The following is an 18,059-nucleotide window of genomic DNA, read 5'->3' on the forward strand; positions in this document are numbered from 1 at the left end:
ACAGGTTTTACGGTTACGGGGTGACGATCGTTCTCGCGCTTTCAAGTTCGCAACTTCCCTTCTACGACCACCATCGGCGTACCTTGCACGTGGGCACCCTTTCGGTGCGGTGTGCGGTGAGTCAAAAATCGACCGGTCGCGATCGCAATTCCTCCGGTTGACCGATCTTGAACTTGAACGTCGAACTCTGTTGTGTCGCCGTCTGTCGGTGCCGGTTGATCATTTACCGGTTGCCGGTTTTTAGCATCGTGCGATCGCGGTACGGAAACGACGGGGGAGGAAAAAAGGAGCTTAAACAGTAACAATAATACAAGCAGCAGCAGCAGCGTCACATTGAAGCGGCACATTATTTGGCAGCTTTGGGTTTTTAAGTGTGGTTTGTTCTTTTTTTTCGCGAGGATGACAGACCTTCAACCGTTCAACTGGATACATATGACAGCGGAATTGATTCTAAATGACCTATCATTTTTTTAAATCACATTTAGACAAACCGTTAGTCCGGATGTGAGGACGTTTGGTTTTGGAAACATAGGAAATGTTGCTGCTTTATAGTTACAGGTCATTGTTGTTTTTAAGTCGCTATGCTTTTGGCGTTTTTGATATTTTTCTTCTCTTGATTAGATTGTGTAAACATAACAAAACATGTTTTACATTATCCATGGTCATTGGTTTGAATCCATCTCAACCTTTGTCTTAGTTTTTGTTCTTACGATTTCTAATTCCTTGTCATTATTATTTCTTAAAAATTGAGTGAATATTTCGAATGCATCACTTTCTTAGTCTCCTTTTTCGTTTTCTTGGCTTAACAATCTACAAGGTCACGTCGACCATCGAATGGCTTACTAAGCTTGCTGATATACCACCAAGTTGGATAGTCAGCCTTCGCTACGGGAAACGATCCGAATAAGATTTGAGCCCCGGTTCAGTAATGTGAAGACCGCCTCCAGACTCATTACCTACAGTAAGTATTGAATATAAAATCGTTTAGTATGCGAAAAGTTTAACTAGTACTCATTACAAACAAACTCTTCATCACCAAATTAGCCCTAAATAAACATCAGGCCTCACGCGTAAATCTCCCCAAATTTCAATAAGGTGAACTTTTTATGCAATTATATGCATACAATTATCCCAGTACTTAACGTTAAAACACCTCCAAACCATGACCTTCTTCTTTCAGCTTCAACAAACAAAATCCACACACTCTAACACTTCACTTAAGTGACCCCGACTTAAATGAATGCATAATTTTACAGATTTATGAGCGTGTTAACTGATTGTTTTAGTAAACCCGTGCTATGTTGTGGCTCAAACATTCATTCAGCGATTCCGTTGCCGGCTCGTTAAAGCTAATATGCGCGCAGAGCGCCACCCATTTCCATGTACTACTTTCCACTCCTTCACCACACAAGCTGGCATCCATCGTGACGCACCAAACCAACCTGTTACAGTTAGTGAATCAGCAGACCTCTCAAGAGCAGCGAATCAATGGCCACCTCCGAAACCGAATCATCCGTCAATCATATGCTCTTAAAATGGCTCCATCCAGCGAGTAAGCGGCAAAAGATGCTATCTCTACCGGGCACGAAGCCTTCGCAGTTAGTTAGTAAACGTTTTCCTCAACACACACACCCTGACTAAGTGTTTTCCCATCGCTTTTCCTTCGTTGGTTGGTCGGGCACCTTCGCGCTCGCTAGTCGCTGATTGTTATCTCTCCCGCTGATGCAGACACGATACGCCAACAAGACCCTGAGCTTTGGTCAGAGTTGGTTTAAGATTGCCTCCCGCCTGCAAACCATTGCACACCAACATGCCCTCGGTGCACGCGAGGTCATTAGGTTAAAGCGCGCGACTCGCTAGTGTGCCAGCATGATTTCGCAACGTATCTCGGAAGTCATACATCCATTCACTCACGTATACCACATACGTCACAGTGCGCGGGCTGGCAAGACAATGACCGAAATCAAGTGCATCTCATTAGGCTTGCCACGATGTCCCACTGTGTTTGGAGGTTGCCTTTCGCGCAGTTAGAATTAGAACGCCGAACAGCATCGTCACCGTCTGCCGGACATCGAAGGAAAATCGATTAATGGATGCTGCTACCGTCCCCGATCCGGGTATTCTTTGCGGAAACTCCGTACCAAGGACACAGAACGGCCACCGGTATCGGTATGTTCGTTGAACCTATAATTTTGCTCAACGAAACAAGTCTCCGTTCTCGCTCAAGGTCAAGCTCATGATCGCGACGATCTTGGTGAGTTGAGCCGTCTTTCGATTGGCGAGTGTGTGCATTGATTGGGCACAGATTGTCTGTGCCCTTTTGAGAGACGCAATGCAATTTTAAAATCGCGTCCGTTCTTCCTTTCGTCTTGTTAGTGAAGAGAATCGATAGCTAGACAATTACTCCACCCTTTCCAAGATGCACGTAAAACCGAGTGTGGCGAAAGGCTCCTGCCGTGGAGTCTGACTGGACAAGGTTAGATGGCCGAACTGGGCAATCGTTTCACTGCAGGTCTACTACTAGAAGGGAAAGGATGTTCTAGCATGGTGCTGCAGTTGCCTTGCGAGCAATCGAACAGCTTTGCTGACTCACAAACCTTACGGACATATTGCTGACATTGCACTTGAAATTCTTCTGACTGACAAACCAAGAGGTGCACTCGACCGTTGCAGCTGGCTCGTCCGTTTGCAGACGTATGCCGTGATGCATTTTTTTTATGTGGAATGCCTCACTGCACTAACCCACCTGTCTGCAGCTCGTACACGCATAATCGATGAGCTGTGATAAATGGTGTGTCTACCACTGCTACCAGACATCGACTCCGATCGATCCAAGCAATCAAAGTTCGAGCCTCCGGTCTTAAGGTGTCTGATGAATTATGAAGCTTTTCCGCTCGTAAAAATCACACGAACTTGCTTTTTCCTGCATTCGGACGTTGCTGGGGCAGTGGAAACTAACCAACAACGGGGCTTCGAAGAGAAACATCCATGTGCTACCTACCGGATACATTGTGATTGTGCAATAGTTTCATCGATTCCACAAATAGTTTGACCCTCTGCCGTGGAACGTCCATCAAATCGACCATAAACTGATGATCGTGGCGCGTGATTGGAGCAGTACGCTGATCCGTTGAATCGCTTTTTCCAATTTTCCTATCAGAATTCATATTACCGAGACAATCGATCTCCAACAACCAAAGATATATGATTGCGTGCTAACCGGCTTCACATACCAACCAGAGAAACGAATCAATCTTTCGACAGCGGTCACATTCCTTGAGGCCCTTCGACAAAACCCACCCGAAAGGCGATCTACGCACGAACGGCACGTAAACCACGAATGGTGCATGGCAAGGATTCTCTACTCGGAAATGACCCCCAAAACGTACAGATGCTCGCGATCGAACAAGATCACACCGGTGACCTTAGCCGTTTGTGCCGTAGTTCCTTCGGACGGGTTTACATTTTATCTCGACAACTTCTAGCCGCTTAATGATCGATCCTACCCCACACTAACGATTTCAGCTGTTGCTGCCATGACGCATGATCGTTGCCTTAATTACTCCTTAAAACAAACACGAGCACGGGTAGCAAAACCGCACCGATGACAACACCGTCCTGTCTCATTAAACACGACCAACGTTAGGGGGCAAACGTGTCAGCATTTCCGGCATTCCAGCAGTGCTGGGTTTTATCAAGCAAATATTGCGTTATTTACGCCAGTTAGCCCGATTGCCGATCGAGATCGATTACCCGCCACACGCTTCAATCAACCGTTATTAAACTGTTATATGAAGGGTCTTCGTACCGCAATCATCATCTCCCGGGGTCCGGCAGGTTCGTGTCCAGAGCGTTGGTAAATAATTTCATCTCATTAATCACCCAAAGTAGAGACCCGTTTCAAACTCCGTTCCATTCTAAACCACGCGCGTCACCGAGGCCAAGATCGAAAAGATCTTAAACTGACCACAAAACCAATTAAGCTCGAAGGTAATGGACCGGCTCGAGGGACGAAGGGCGGCACGCGCTACGGACAAGCGTGATTATGGATCAGGCAGGTAGGCAAGTATTTGGATTGTCATAAGTCGCGCGCGTCGTACCAGAGTGTCGCCCCGTGCATGCGTGCAAAGGCTTTTCTGTCCGGTTAGGGGATCGCGGTTAGCGGTTTGTGGCGCGAGAAAGGCGGCGTACTGTGGGCGAACTGTGCGGTCCGTCTGCACAGTCCGTCAGCAGAGCACATTGAAGCTGTGTTACACTCGAATGATTCCCGCAAAAGCATCGAACGGATCAAATGGTCATTTTCGGACTTGAGGGTTAGATTTCTATTACCGTTGAAGCTATTGAAGTTATTGAATTATATGGGCTTGGGTACAAAGCGTAACGGTCAACTCTGTTTGTAACTGTTTTTATTCGTCTAAAAAAAGGGACTAACCGATTAACATTGTTTACATTCGATCTATGTAAAAGGCCATTTGCCAATACCATTACCAAATTATTGCTTTACTGTTAGTGTACATTGTAATGCTTAACAAATTTTCCGTTCGAGGAAATATTTTTTTCGAATAAAAAAGCCTTATCATTTCAATGACTTGACTTGAAATGGTAGATTATTCTAACTTACTCTAGCGAACAAGGACACTTCGTAAGGTTTTAAGAGTACCAAATTATTTGACCAGCTTTCTCAGCTGATAAGAGTATTTTATGTGCGTATTGTGTTAGTAGTGGTTGGAATAAAATCAATTCTGCAGCCATATTGCACAATTATCGCCCCGGTACATTTAAATATTTGCACCCGTTTCTTACCGTTTCAAGGCACTAACCGTACATCACGTATCGCGACCGCTAGCGAACTACTCGTTGGTCGACTCCACTTTTCCCCCATGCACCTTATCGCTATCTCCAGCAGCTTCCTTCCGGCTTCACACCAATGAATTCCTTCATTGCCACTTGCGGCACGCCTGTCAACGAGCGAACCCAAATCCCGTCCTTCCGCTCGCTGACGGCAGATGTACCCAGCCAGATCAATTTCACTGCGAGATTCCTTCTCCGCTAGGACCGGTTCACCGGTGACGGTTTCAGCAATAACGATACCGAATGCAAAAATGTCCAACGCCGGCGAGACATCCCCACGGACCGCTTCCGGTGCCATGTACGCATTCGTACCGATAATGCTGGTCGTCGTACGTGAGCTGGTCAATTTGATTAGCCCGAAATCGCATAACTTAGCAACCGTACCGTCCAGCAGAATGTTTCCCGATTTCACATCACGGTGAATGATTTTTGCCTTTTCGTGCAGAAATACGATAGCATTGGCGATATCCTGCAGATACTTTAATCGAATTTTGCCCTCCATTTGTCGCTGCCTCCTTCGTACTAGCGATAGAGCCACTTCCAAGTTACCATCCCTCAGATACTCGTAAACCAAGCACAGATACGGACCATCCGAGCTGGAACCCAGCAAACTGACCACATTCTCATGGCAATGCTTCGACAGTATGTCTCGTTCGAGATGAAATTTTTCCCGAAACTTGTATTTGTCCGGATCGAGCCGTTTCACTGCAGCGACGGGTATGGTGGGCGAGAGATTGAGTGCCAAAAATACTGTTCCAAAACCTCCGGCACCAATCGACCGGCCATCGGGTGCTTGAAGATTTCCATTTGTGAATAGTGATGTGTTAAAATCGTCGGTGGCGGTGCGAAGTAGATTGTAGGAATATTCTGCAACCGTTATTGCGAGCGATGAAAATTTTATCATATCGCTAACGGAATCGCTAACGGGTGGTGTAACCGATAAAGAGCTAGCTTCACTTTCCGGTGAGTCGGCTGTACTGGAATCTGAACCCAACATTGACAGCATTGGAACACTGGCCTGAGTATTGTTCGCACTGTTGGAATGCATCTCCGATCGTGGGCCGTCCGAAGCGTCTCCTAATAAGGCCGATAATGCCGGAATATCTTCCCGCTGTTCTTTAGGCGTCGTATTATCTTCCTTTTCAACTTCCATTCGGCCAAATATGGACAGATTTGGGGTATATTGATCGACTACCTCGTTGGCTATGTGATCATAGTTTCGATTGTTTTGAAGTTTTGAAGACTCCAACTTAGCCTTCGGTGGATGATTCAGAACGTTCGATGTGATTCCCAATGCCGAAAACATTGGTAGTCTGTCGCCCGATATTGGACCATCTGCTATCGGGGTATTGTGAGGTTTGAATGCCGATTTTCTTGGACTCGACGGTCCGGGATGCTGATCAGGGTAGCGCTCCATCAATACCGGATTGCGTACGTCGGGTGCATCCGGGGAAGAGTGAGTATTGTTATTGCTAGAAGAAAACACCAGCAACTCTCCGTCCGCAATTGACGAAGACTTTTCTTTGATCTCAAACCGCTTCATCGGGCACATTTTATCGTAATAATCCCTGTTGTTGTCGATCGTCACTGATTCCACATTGTTTTGCAAAATGGTCGAGCTTGGATAGCTTATTCCGTTGAGCAACGATTCCGTTTGATAATCATCGGACAATGACACATCGATCGGTGCTCCCGGGCCATCTTTAGGTCGAGCGGGTGGTTTCTCCTTCAGCAAGGTGGTCAAATATTCTGCAGCACGGATTTGTTTCGCACGCACCAGCAACGTTAGCAAGTGGTCAACCGTCGGTCGCACCTGTCCGGACACAGCCCATTCGTCGAGGAGCAGCTTGGCTGGAGATGTGTTACTTTTTTGACTTTCCGTCTCGAGAATGCTACAATCGAATGACTATCATAAGCACAGGCACGATAAACAGTTTGATTTTTCTCCAATGAACGCCGCGACCTTGCAGTAAGGAGGCACACTGATGACTCACCTCTCATTTAGTCCGGTATATTTGAGCGTGTACTTCTCCTTGGTAAGGTCGTCTAGGCTGTGCGGAATCATGTACAGAAAATCGCGCCATCCTTCGCTGGTATCTAGGATATGTGCCAACGTTTCCAGGTGGAACGCCATGTGACGAATCTCCATGTTCCGGTGCATGATTTCGGTAAACCATCAGCCAACAAAGCCCACAGAGTGTTGTTTTGATGAACTTTATTTATGTTGTTGCTGTTGCGAGCGTGCTGTCAAAAGTGACAGCTCTCGACGTGTCGGGAATGACATTTGCCAGTTTTTGATTGCCGTGTGTTCTTTTACGGAAAATAACAAGCCGGGACAAGAATAAACAAATGTGAAATTAGTCCCCCAAATTAAAGGACTCATACCGAACGCAACCGCCTGATCGATCGAACCGACACCACCACCGTGCCAGATGGAGCGCAATCACCGCGAGGACCAATGCAATGAAATCGAGGCGCTCGATTCGATCTACTGTGGTGAGCTGGAGGTGTTGGAAACGGAACCGCACAAGTTTCGGCTACCGATCGCCACCACCGAGTACGATCCGGAGGTGGAAACGGAAGGCCTCTCCTGCCAGCTCCTGTTCACATACACAGAAAAATATCCCGACACAGCACCGTTGGTGGAGATCGAGGAACCGACAAACTTCCAGGATGGCTACGAGGAGGAACTGTTGGAACACATCCACAAAACGATAGAGGAAAACATTGGCATCGAGATGATTTTCTCGCTGGTATCGTCCGCACAGGAATGGCTAAACGTGAAGTACGACGAGCTGAAAAATGCGGCCGAAACTGCCAAGGAGGAAGCAAAACGGAGGGTCGAAGAGGAAGAGATGAAAAAGTTCGAAGGAACGCGCGTCACGGTAGAATCGTTCATGGTGTGGAAAATGCAGTTCGAGCAGGATATGGGAATTACGGAACGGAAGGAAAAGGTGGCGGCCGAATCCCGCAAGCTAACCGGAAGGGAACTGTTCCTCAACGACAATACACTGAACGAGTCCGATCTGAAGTTCCTGATGGATGCCGGGGAATCGATTGAAAGTGTGCGTATCGACGAATCGCTCTTCCAAAACATTGATGATCTGGATCTGGATTCCGACACGGACGACGAGGATTACGTGCCAGAGTAGGCGCTTGTTGGGAGCGGATATCGGATGGATTTTGCTTGTTGCTTGTGGAGACTGTCAACTGCCGAAATACAGTGAAAGTTATTCCTTACGGTAATTGTTCCAATTTATTGCATTCTTCGGAGGGGGGTTTCCAACGACGATTAAATCCGAGAATTGATCGTTGTTTTCGAGAAAATCCGTCTCATTTACTCTGTAACTTCGGTAATTGTTGCTGTACGCAGCGTTGGTTCCAGATCGTCCAGATCCACGTCGGAATCATTGTCATCTGCATTGCTGCTGTTGTTCGCTTTGTTGGTATCTTCCTTCTGTTCGTTCTTTTTCTCTCGCGGGAAATCAAGCTTGGCCCACGTTCCCGGTTCAGCTTTAACCAGCGTAACTTCTACTTTCGTACCAAACATTTGTACCTTACACTGAGTCACATCGATAACCTGGAAATAATTCAAAGATCATTAGTTTATACAATTCCTCCTCTCTATTTCCCTCATTATGCTTACCCCTCGTAGTTCCATATCCACGTTGTACTGGTTACCATCCTGCTGCGGAAAGACCAAACAGATGGCTAACCGAATCGGATTCACTCGAACGAAGCTCTTTGCGTAATGATAGTTTTTTGCATACACCGTCACTACGACCGTCGTTGCCGTTTGATGCCAATCCAAACGGCACTTGATCGCTTTCGATTCGTCCTCCTCACTGACCCACAAATGCTTGCCCGTTTCGCAACCGGCCTGATTCATGAAGGCAGTAAAGTCAGAAGTTTTCCGTTGACAACATGACCAAAATTTCATGCCCTCGTGGAAGATCGGCACTCCTGGATGGTAAACGCATGGTTTGTCGTTCGTTTTGGCATCACCATACGTGCTGCTACAGCCACCATGCTTACAGACCGTGTTCGCTTCGATCGCAGCAGGATCAATGGGATTCTTCTTCTTCGTCGTAACAGCTGGCATTTCATCAATCTGTTTCTGGAATGCCGGTGCTATCCACGGTTCCAACGAAGTTAGTGGTGTTTCGAATGCCGGACGCTCCATAGATGGACGAATCGGTTCTCGAATCTTTACCTCAGCCGGCGGTGCTTCTTCCGCCAGCGATGAGTGCTCTTTGCGTTTCTCCGGTTCTGGCGGCTTTACGTTTGAATGCAGTCCGCGAGTACACCCTTTCGTGTTGAGAAATTCCGTAAAATCTACAGTTTTCTTGTTGCAGCAGCTCCATCCTTTGTAGGCATCGTGGAAAATTGGCACTCCTGGGTGGTGTACACAATCTACGAGGAAAACCATGAATGAAAACGACTGACTTTGGATCGTGCTGTAAGTTATTAAACCTACATACCTTCGGTATTGTTTTGTGGGTCGAAACTTTGACCACATGCTCGGTTATAGCATACGACCATGGGAGACATGGTTCCGATCGCACTGTATCGCCTGTTAGCTTTTCAAAGAGATTTTTGTCCGTTTATGGTATTCTGTCAATATAAGCCAAATACAATTGTTTCAATTGGTCGAATGCACTCACTAAATCGACTTTTTTGATCAGTTATTTATGTGCTTATTGAATGTTCGAGAAACCACGCGAAGTTGCGAATTTGCAAAACTATTTTCTGCCGCTCTTGTTTTTTCTTCTTTTTTTACTGACGGTTGCAAAAAAGCACAAATTCCGTGTTGACAATAAAGATCAATACAAGCATTTGGCTAGTTGTCAAACTTCATTGAAGCACTTCGGGATTTTCAAAGGCGCGCGCGTGCTTATTACCACAGTCGATTTGACTTTGACACATACGTCTGCAACGGCTTGCTTCTAAACAATGCATGTAAACAAATAGTTTCGCAAGGAGAATAAAATCGTTTAATTGTGCTGTGTAAAGTTTATCGAACACGAAAAGGTAAGTTAAGACAATGTAAACCAGTTCTGATTAAGCGCTAATATCATAAGTTTATTACTTAAATGGTTTGGCGCGGCACAAATCGTATCCAAAAATCATCCGGCCCGTACAACAGCCCCGTACGCCGTTTCGAAATATCTGGCAAAGGATCAGATTTCCTTTGGGAAAGATTAAATCGCTGCATGAGTGTAGCCAGTATCAAGAATATCGTATTTCGGGTGTAGGTTTGTCCAGGACACTCTCGTTTACCCATACTAAACGTTAGCGATCGATCTCTCGACAGCACCAGGCTGCCTGTTGTCTCGTCCAGGAAACGATCGGGCCGGAAGGCGTCCGGATCACCCCATACATCCTTCTGATTGTTGATACTGTCCAAATTGAACAAAAGCAGTGTGTTTGCTGGTATGTTGTACTCTTCAAACTTTACATTTTGCTGTGCACGATGTACGAGTCCCGAAGGTATTAGTGTATCGATTCGCAGACACTCCCGTAGCGTTGCCTCCGTGTACGGTAGATTGGTGCGATCGTCAAGCGTTGGAAGTCGATCACTATCCACAACGTCATCAATTTCCTGCTGCATTCGTTTAGCAACCTCGGGATTTAGCAACAGTCTTTCGAGAATCATTGAAAGTTGGACGGCCACTCCGGATGTTGCAGGAAGTATAAAATCTGCCAAACCTAAAACCAATTGATCGTCTAACAATGGGAAACGGTTGGTGTGAAAAATGTGCATAAAGCTAACCTTCAAGCCAGCATACTTACATTGAAATGTGACTTCATTGTCCTGAGGGAAATGATTCTGCATCTCACGCAGATACACATCAACAAAGTGGCGAGGATTAGCGGCATCGAACGTTTCCATTTGCTTATTCACGATGACCTCTATCAGCTGACACAAGCCCATCATTCCACCACGAATTTTGTTATATTTGATACTGAACGGGAATATAAACCGTAGCCAGGGGAAATAGCTGTAAATGGTTCCGTAGTCATCGGCATTCCGCGCGAATAGTAGTCCATTTCGACTACCCCTAAGAAGTGAGTGGATTGTATTGTTATTTATAAAATCAAACACGATTCATGCAATCGACGGTGCTACTTACTGCACCAACGATTTGGCTCTCGCACGTTCGTATCGTTCACCGATTGCCAGTTGCAGGAACATGTTCGAAAACGTCACTAAAAATACATCCGGACATTTGACGAATCCTTCGGCTTGTATGAAGTCCCGTTCGTAATCATACCGAGGTCCGGACGCTAGCAAATCCACCAGCTGGTGTAGCTCCTCTTCCAACTCCTTTTCGTACCGTTCCGATCTTCTACCGAACCCATAATCGCGCAAATGCCGCAAAAAGAACCAACGTTGATCCTTCCAACTTGTACCGTCGATGAAATTGATTCCTCGTAGCTTGAATTCCTTTTGACGCAACTGGGCCAAAAATATATTTGGTCGTCCATCGAGTTCGCGTCTTGCCAACAGTTTCCGGGCAATGTCGTGATCCTGGACAATGATCGTTGGATAGCCAGCCAGTGACAAACCAAGTACCTTGGTTTTGTAGAAACGGGCAAGTTTGGATGCAGCCCGATGCAGATGTCGATGGTTGAGTAGCAGCAACAGTCCGTAGTCTTCAAAAATGGGTAGCCGTGGGGGTCCAGGCGGATAGTTGGCAGGCCGTTTAATGTTGTGTAGATAGAATCGGTACGCGAGCAGTAGTATGACCGCAGACCAAAGAAACACACTTATGATAGCCATTGATGATAAGTTTGGTGTGAAGTAAATAGAACTGTTCGTACCGAATGCTCTTTTTATAAATCCGATTCATCGTTGTTTCGCTGTACATAATGCATGTGTGCAAACCACTATTCGTTTGTCACGCAACGATCAAGTTGAACTTGATCGACGTTATGGGTACATACATTCATGGACGCTTGTATGATTGGTTGATTTTTATTATAAAACACAAAAACACAAAAACACAATTTTACAGATATTTACAAGTATATTTTGCTTAGCAATACAAAAACAAAAGTATCATAAATTCTCTCGCAGTAAACTGCGAGAGAATTGTATATTTGAAAACAAAATAATGGATTAGAATTATATTTGTGCGGTACAATATGATAATAATTGTTGATTAACGATTTCATCGTGGCTCAAACCGTAACCAATAATCTTCCGGTGCGATTATAACACCTGTGTTTCGTTTACTCAAATCCGGCAACTGGGCATTCGGAGGCTGGCGTATATTAAAGTTCTGCATCAAAGCTGCCAACGTTAAAAACATAATGTTCCGCGCGAATGTTTCGCCGGCACACAATCGTTTACCAGCACCGAACGGTACCGAAAGATCCTTCGCCAAACACAGTTTGCCATTATCGTCAAGGAATCGCTCCGGGCGGAAGCATTCTGGATCGCCCCAGTATTCCTTCTGGTTGTGAATCGCATCCAGTCCTATGAGAACAATCGTGTCCTGCGGTATTTCGTAACCACGCAGGGTCGTTTGTTCCTGTGCTCGGTGAGCAATCCCCGATGGTACGAGCGTATCGATACGCATCGCTTCTCGTAGGGTTGCCTCGGTGTACGATAGCTGGCTACGATCGTCCAAGGTGGGCAACCGTCCGTGGCCCACGACTTCATCTATTTCGCGCTGCATCCGCTGCACAACGTGCGGATTATGAAGCAAACGCTCCAGCAGCATTGCTACCTGTGTGGTGGCGCCGGAGATGGCGGGAAAGAAGAAATCAACCAAACCGAGCACCAACTGATCGTCTGGAAGAGAGAAAGAAATTCTCACGTCACACAGTTGCACGAATGCACGGAATCGGAAAAGAGGCGCGCATGCAACTTACGCTGGAAGGTAAAGTTTGGTGCCTGCGGAGTGCATTTTACCATCTCGCGGAAGTACAGATCCAAGAAGCAACGCACATGGTTTTCGTCAAACGTACGCAAATATTTATCGATGATCGTCTCGATGAACCCGTTCACATTGAGACTAGCTTTGCGGATTATATTAAATTTGCGCGAGAAGGGATAGATGTAACGAAGCGATGGAAAGTAGCTGAAAATGGTTCCATAGTCATCCCCGTTCCGTTGGAAGATCATCGCATTCGAGCCGGTTCTGCGAAGAAGCGAAAACACACCCGTTAATGATAAGAAGGCAGCACGCAATTCACACTTCACATCCAACATTTGGCATGCATTTCACTGATCATCAATCGTTTACGCTAGTAACACACATCAGCCAACTGTCAAGCAGCACTCACTCGTATAGTACACCGGTTTCCTCGCGGGACAATCGCTCGCCGGACACAATCTGCAGGAATGCGTTTGCAAAACAGCTAAAGAGTACGTTTGGACACTTGACGTAACCATCGCGCATGATCGCGTTCTCATGCTCATGCTTCGGTCCGTACCGTAGCAGATCGATCAAAATCAGTAGCTCACTGTTCACTTCTGCCTCGTGCTGAGGAAACCGTCGCCCAAACCCGTAATCACGCAGATACCGCAGTATGAACCAACGCTGCTCCTTCCAGTTCGGTCCATCGGTGAAGAATATTCCGCGCCGTTCAAAGTTCTTGTCGCGCAACCGGGCAAGATACAGATCCGGCCGGCCGTCGAACACTTTACGATTCAGCACCTCTTTCGCCACCGCCAGATCGTTCACCACGACCGAGGGGAAGTTTTTGAGCGAGATGCCAAGTATTTTCGTGCGATAGAAATCACCTAACGTGAGGGCCGCTTTGTGCAGGTGTCGATAGTTGATCAAGAGTAGCAGTCCATAATCGGCCAGAAACGGAAACAAACCGGGTGGCCCGGGTGGAAAGTTTTTCCCCGGACGACTGGTTAGTGGTCGGAGCAAGCTGTAGAGTAGCAGTATCAATGCAACTCCCCACAGGAGTAGAGTCGTTGACGCCAACATCTCACTAGTAACTGAACTGGTTTGAGAGTTTGCTGAAGACTTTTTATAAGAGATAACCAGGCAAGCGGCCGTGATTGCGGTGGGAGCGTATTGTTCGCGGCAGGGAAGGAAGGAAAAGCCTCTTGAGATGGCGCAAAGATGCTCCGGTGGTACTCTCGCATCGATGTGGTCGTTATTTTGGTATATGTATGTACGTACCAAACACCCTTCAAACGTATGCAATTATCTCGGTTTAATCGTGAAATGATGAATAATACAACCAGTACCCGGCCAGTGGGCCACAGTTGGTTGACAAGATGTTTTAATGTAGCTAACCTATTTGTCGGTGGGACGAGTCTGCGGACGGTGCACGTTTATGGCATTTTTGTTTTTGTCAAAAACCTCCAAACGATCTTTTTACGATGGAACGTTTGTTTTTTTGCAATGTTTTCTTGCAGTAAACCTTCTTATCACGACTGTTTTCGTTACCGGATCGGGCCGGGATTTATTGTGTTTAAAATTTCGCATCTGGAATGACTTTTGCTTTTTGAACGGACGTGTTGTGTTGTTTATTGCGATCTTTTATAAAACGCTAAACCACGATAAAAATTTGCATCCACAGTGAGACTCTCGCTATCGTACGCGCCCTAGTAACAACAGATGGGTTTGAATGAGTTCAAGTTGCCATCGATATAAGCGCAATCAATCAAACCCAGCCGGCAAGCCAGTAACTACTATTATATATAAATAATGATACAGAGATTTTATTTGCATTGCCATCGAGTATTTGCCATTAACAAACAAATGTTTATCGCAATAAAATGCACACAAAAACGTACTTGCAAACATACGTCTGGAAGTCGATTGTTCTTACATAGAAAAAAATGTTACAAGTAAAAAAATATGGTTCACATACAAACATGCACACACACACACATACAGAAGAACCCTCTCCTAACGTGCTGTAAACTTAATTCTAAAATCTGGCGCAGTACGAATAACGCCGGTCAAATGTTGCTCAGGATCGGGCACGTGCTCCATAGTGAACGTAAACTGCTGCACCAGTGCTGTGATCGTGAGGAATAATGCGTTGCGAGCAAAGGTTTCACCGGCACAAACCCGTTTACCCGCACCGAACGGTACGGAACGATCCTGTTCGAGCGACAAAGTTCCTTCCTCGTTGAGGAATCGTTCCGGTCGGAAGGTGTACGGTTCCGGGAATACATCTTCCTGATGGTTGATGTAATCCAATCCGTTAATTATAAGTGTGCCCTTGGGTATTTGGTAACCTGCAAGCTCAGTATCAGTGGTGGCGACGTGTGGGATACCCGATGGTACAAGCGTATCAATCCGAAGTGCTTCTCGTAGGACGGCTTCACAGTACGACAGCTCGGTACGATCGTTCAGCAGAGGAAGCCGTGATTGTCCCATGTGTCGATCGATCTCGTTGTGCATCTGTTCCACCACGGAAGGATGCGCTACCAACCGTTCCAGTATAAGGCCCAGTTTGGCTGGGATGGCGGAAAATGCTGGGACAAGAAAGTCGGCACAACCGATGATAAGCTGATCATCTGTGGAAGATAAAGATATCGTTTAGAATTTGACTTCGTACGTTCGTTCCATTTTTACACTTACATTCAAACCCAAATGCATCACTGCCGCTCGTCGGCTTGCTGCCCGTTTGGCGCATTTCACGAATGTACGCATCGATAAAGCACCGGATGTCGTCCTCGTTGTACGATTGCTCACACTTTTCTACCAGAGACCGTATAACGCCGTTCGCTTTCTGATTTACCTCTCGCAGCACCCGGTAGCGACTAAAGCCCGGCAAAAGGTGACGTATCCAAGGGATGTAGCTTAACGCCAGTCCATAATCGTCACCTTGCCGATGGAAGGCGAGGGAACATTTGCCAACTCTGCGTCAACAAAAAAAAAAAAAAAAAAAGTGGGAAACACATTAAAAACTGACCGCAGCCGCATCGTTTTTTTTGCCATATTTACTCGAACAGAACCGCTTGATCTTCGCGTTCCAGTCGTGTTGCGGTTAGCATGCGCAGCATCACATTGGAGCAAAGGGCAAAAAACAACTGCGGACAAGCGGCGTATCCGGTCGTGTCGTCCACAATCGCCCGCTCGTGTTCATGCTTTGGTCCGTCCTTGAGCAGAGCGATTAGTTCCATCAGCCCGGTTTGCATGTCCTGCTCCACGGTGTCATTCCTTCTACCAAAACCATACTCGTGAAGCGTTTTAAGGAAAAACTTGCGCTGCTCGCGCCAACTGTCTCCATCGGTGAAGAAAATTCCTGCAATTTGAACACACACAGACACACACACTGTCCAATTAAAAACGATTCAAATCGATCTGACAGCTAACCGAACATTTACCACGTCTCGCATACTGCTCATCGCGTAGCCGTGCTAGGAATAGATCCGGTCGCCCATCGAACTCACTGCGCTGCAACACTTGACGCACCGTGTCGTGATCGTTGGCAACGATCGCTGGAAGTGGACCCAGGTACAGTCCAACGAGCTTGCTGTTGTACAGCTGGGAAAGCTTGGCCGCGGCTCGATGCAGATGGTTATAGTCGAGGGCTAGCAGAAATGGATAGCTGCCGAGTAATGGCAGTCTCGGTGGGCCCGGTGGAAACCTTTCCGATGGACGGTGAAGTACGTATCTTATCATGTACGAAATGATCAGCACGACCAGTGCCGCTAAAATTAAATCCATCATCGATGATATCATACTGCAAGTTAATTATGACCCAACGTGAGGGGGACGAAGGGTGGTGGATCAATCCCAAAAAGGGATAGATTGAGGGAGGAGGGATGGATAATTAGTCGCCAAAGTTAAACTGTTATCACGCTTCACACGCTATGTGCGAGAAATGTTCCGAATTCGACAAACGTTCACAAACGACTAAAGTCCACTACTGATGCCATGGGTTTCCATTGGCACAGCACCGAGTTGGAGATCGTCGTCGGATGTCGTCGTCGGTTTTGTGTAGTGGTTTTTTTTTTTTTGTTTGTGCTGCTTTATTTCGTATTCGTTTTGCTGGTGTATGCGTGTTTCTCCAAAAGTGAACCAGATGGATCTGTTTAGATATGATGCGTTTCCGCATCCCAAAGACCTGAGGATGAAAGAGCCAAAGCAACAGCGACCATACTCCGGACTTATGGATGTGTGTAGTGAAGCGTATTTTTAGAAGGCGCAATATATCCAACGACACTGCTCTCCTCAAGTCGCAATAGGAACCGTGCGAACGGAATTGCCATTGAACGGTTTTGACGACGCGAAGTTCTCCAAAGTTTCAGAGTTTCTAAACTAGCTTACTAGAATCATTCAAAAGGGTTACCGTTGTTGTGTTTGATGCGTTGATGGGCTACCAACTTTGCTGCTAGGACAATGTGGCAGAGTCCTTGGAACATCGCATCGCCCTTATTACATTCCCATAAATACAAAAAAAAAATCTTTTCAAGATTCTAACTTCGATTTCGAACCACTGGCACGCCGGTTCTGGAGATGATTGAGATGCGTAAAAAACGGCGCACACAAGCGAAGAATAGGACGGGAGGAAGTGTACTTTCTCTCGCTTTACCTACCAAGCATCACCGAGTAGGGTGGCGTTTGGTGACGATGAAGGGTTCGCTATTACACAGTGCAGGTTAACTGTTTTTGGGGTTGAAACGTCCGTTGCTATGGTGACCCGTAAATGCGTTTCGGAAGCGACGGATAATCTTATTGCCCGGACGCGTTTTTCTGTGCTTCTCGAACCCTTCTTTGTCACGTGCCGTATGCAGTAGCGTCGTTGAGTTTCTGGCATCTTGCAAGCCGATGTCCATGTTTCGTCTTTTAGAATGGATTCCTACGCACTGTAACGTAGGAAGTCAGCTGTTTGTGCTGCTCACTGGATACCCTTTTTCTTTCGACCAGACATACCACAAACCATGCAAACATTTAAAATCAAAGCAAACAAAGAACTCAAACAGCGACTGGTTTTCGCAATAGTAGGCTAAGGTGAGAAGGGACACACTCATGAAGCATTGGAGTTTGAAGTAGTGTGGCGTTCGGTTTGTTTGCTTATCGATGGCATAATTATTGCTTGCGGAGGTCAATATCGACCAATAAGCGGAGGTACGCATCCAATTCTTCGTTTGATCGACCAAAGAAATGATTTAAAATTACTGAAAAACATTTTACATTAATAAAATAGACATTGAATGTTTTGTTCCAAATCGACATAAAATCACCATTCCAAACCACACAAAGCTTCGCGTCGTA

General features: G+C 46.3%; 7 protein-coding genes across 9 annotated transcripts in view; 2 read left to right on the forward strand and 5 right to left on the reverse strand.

Moving 5' to 3' along the window:
• Window positions 1-18,059, forward strand: part of LOC126559185 (signal peptidase complex catalytic subunit SEC11A) — a 368,048-nt gene that overhangs the window by 346,557 nt on the left and 3,432 nt on the right. The gene's annotated exons all lie outside the window — the stretch shown is intronic.
• Window positions 4,808-7,036, reverse strand: LOC126557276 (uncharacterized). Its single transcript, XM_050212989.1, has 2 exons — window positions 6,846-7,036; window positions 4,808-6,743 (listed from the first exon to the last, which is right to left on the reverse strand). Exons 1-2 carry the CDS (start codon window positions 7,010-7,012, stop codon window positions 4,808-4,810), a joined length of 2,103 nt encoding a protein of 700 aa, XP_050068946.1. The 5' UTR covers window positions 7,013-7,036.
• Window positions 7,270-8,091, forward strand: LOC126558927 (RWD domain-containing protein 1). The gene has a single exon (XM_050215016.1). The coding sequence runs from the start codon at window positions 7,284-7,286 to the stop codon at window positions 8,001-8,003; it is 720 nt and encodes a 239-aa protein (XP_050070973.1). The 5' UTR covers window positions 7,270-7,283; the 3' UTR covers window positions 8,004-8,091.
• LOC126558405 (cysteine and histidine-rich domain-containing protein morgana) lies at window positions 8,189-9,411 on the reverse strand. The gene is made up of 3 exons (XM_050214418.1): window positions 9,333-9,411; window positions 8,498-9,264; window positions 8,189-8,431 (listed from the first exon to the last, which is right to left on the reverse strand). The coding sequence occupies exons 1-3, from the start codon at window positions 9,400-9,402 to the stop codon at window positions 8,189-8,191; spliced, it is 1,080 nt and encodes a 359-aa protein (XP_050070375.1). The 5' UTR covers window positions 9,403-9,411.
• Window positions 9,941-11,635, reverse strand: LOC126560118 (probable cytochrome P450 304a1). Its single transcript, XM_050216280.1, has 3 exons — window positions 10,986-11,635; window positions 10,645-10,913; window positions 9,941-10,578 (listed from the first exon to the last, which is right to left on the reverse strand). Exons 1-3 carry the CDS (start codon window positions 11,633-11,635, stop codon window positions 9,941-9,943), a joined length of 1,557 nt encoding a protein of 518 aa, XP_050072237.1.
• Window positions 12,027-13,802, reverse strand: LOC126557766 (probable cytochrome P450 304a1). The gene is made up of 3 exons (XM_050213645.1): window positions 13,147-13,802; window positions 12,733-13,001; window positions 12,027-12,652 (listed from the first exon to the last, which is right to left on the reverse strand). Exons 1-3 carry the CDS (start codon window positions 13,800-13,802, stop codon window positions 12,027-12,029), a joined length of 1,551 nt encoding a protein of 516 aa, XP_050069602.1.
• LOC126557753 (probable cytochrome P450 304a1) lies at window positions 14,736-16,523 on the reverse strand. The gene is made up of 4 exons (XM_050213631.1): window positions 16,166-16,523; window positions 15,783-16,083; window positions 15,417-15,697; window positions 14,736-15,352 (listed from the first exon to the last, which is right to left on the reverse strand). Exons 1-4 carry the CDS (start codon window positions 16,521-16,523, stop codon window positions 14,736-14,738), a joined length of 1,557 nt encoding a protein of 518 aa, XP_050069588.1.

Source organism: Anopheles maculipalpis, chromosome 2RL, assembly GCF_943734695.1.
Source record: "Anopheles maculipalpis chromosome 2RL, idAnoMacuDA_375_x, whole genome shotgun sequence".
NCBI lineage: Eukaryota > Metazoa > Arthropoda > Insecta > Diptera > Culicidae > Anopheles > Anopheles maculipalpis.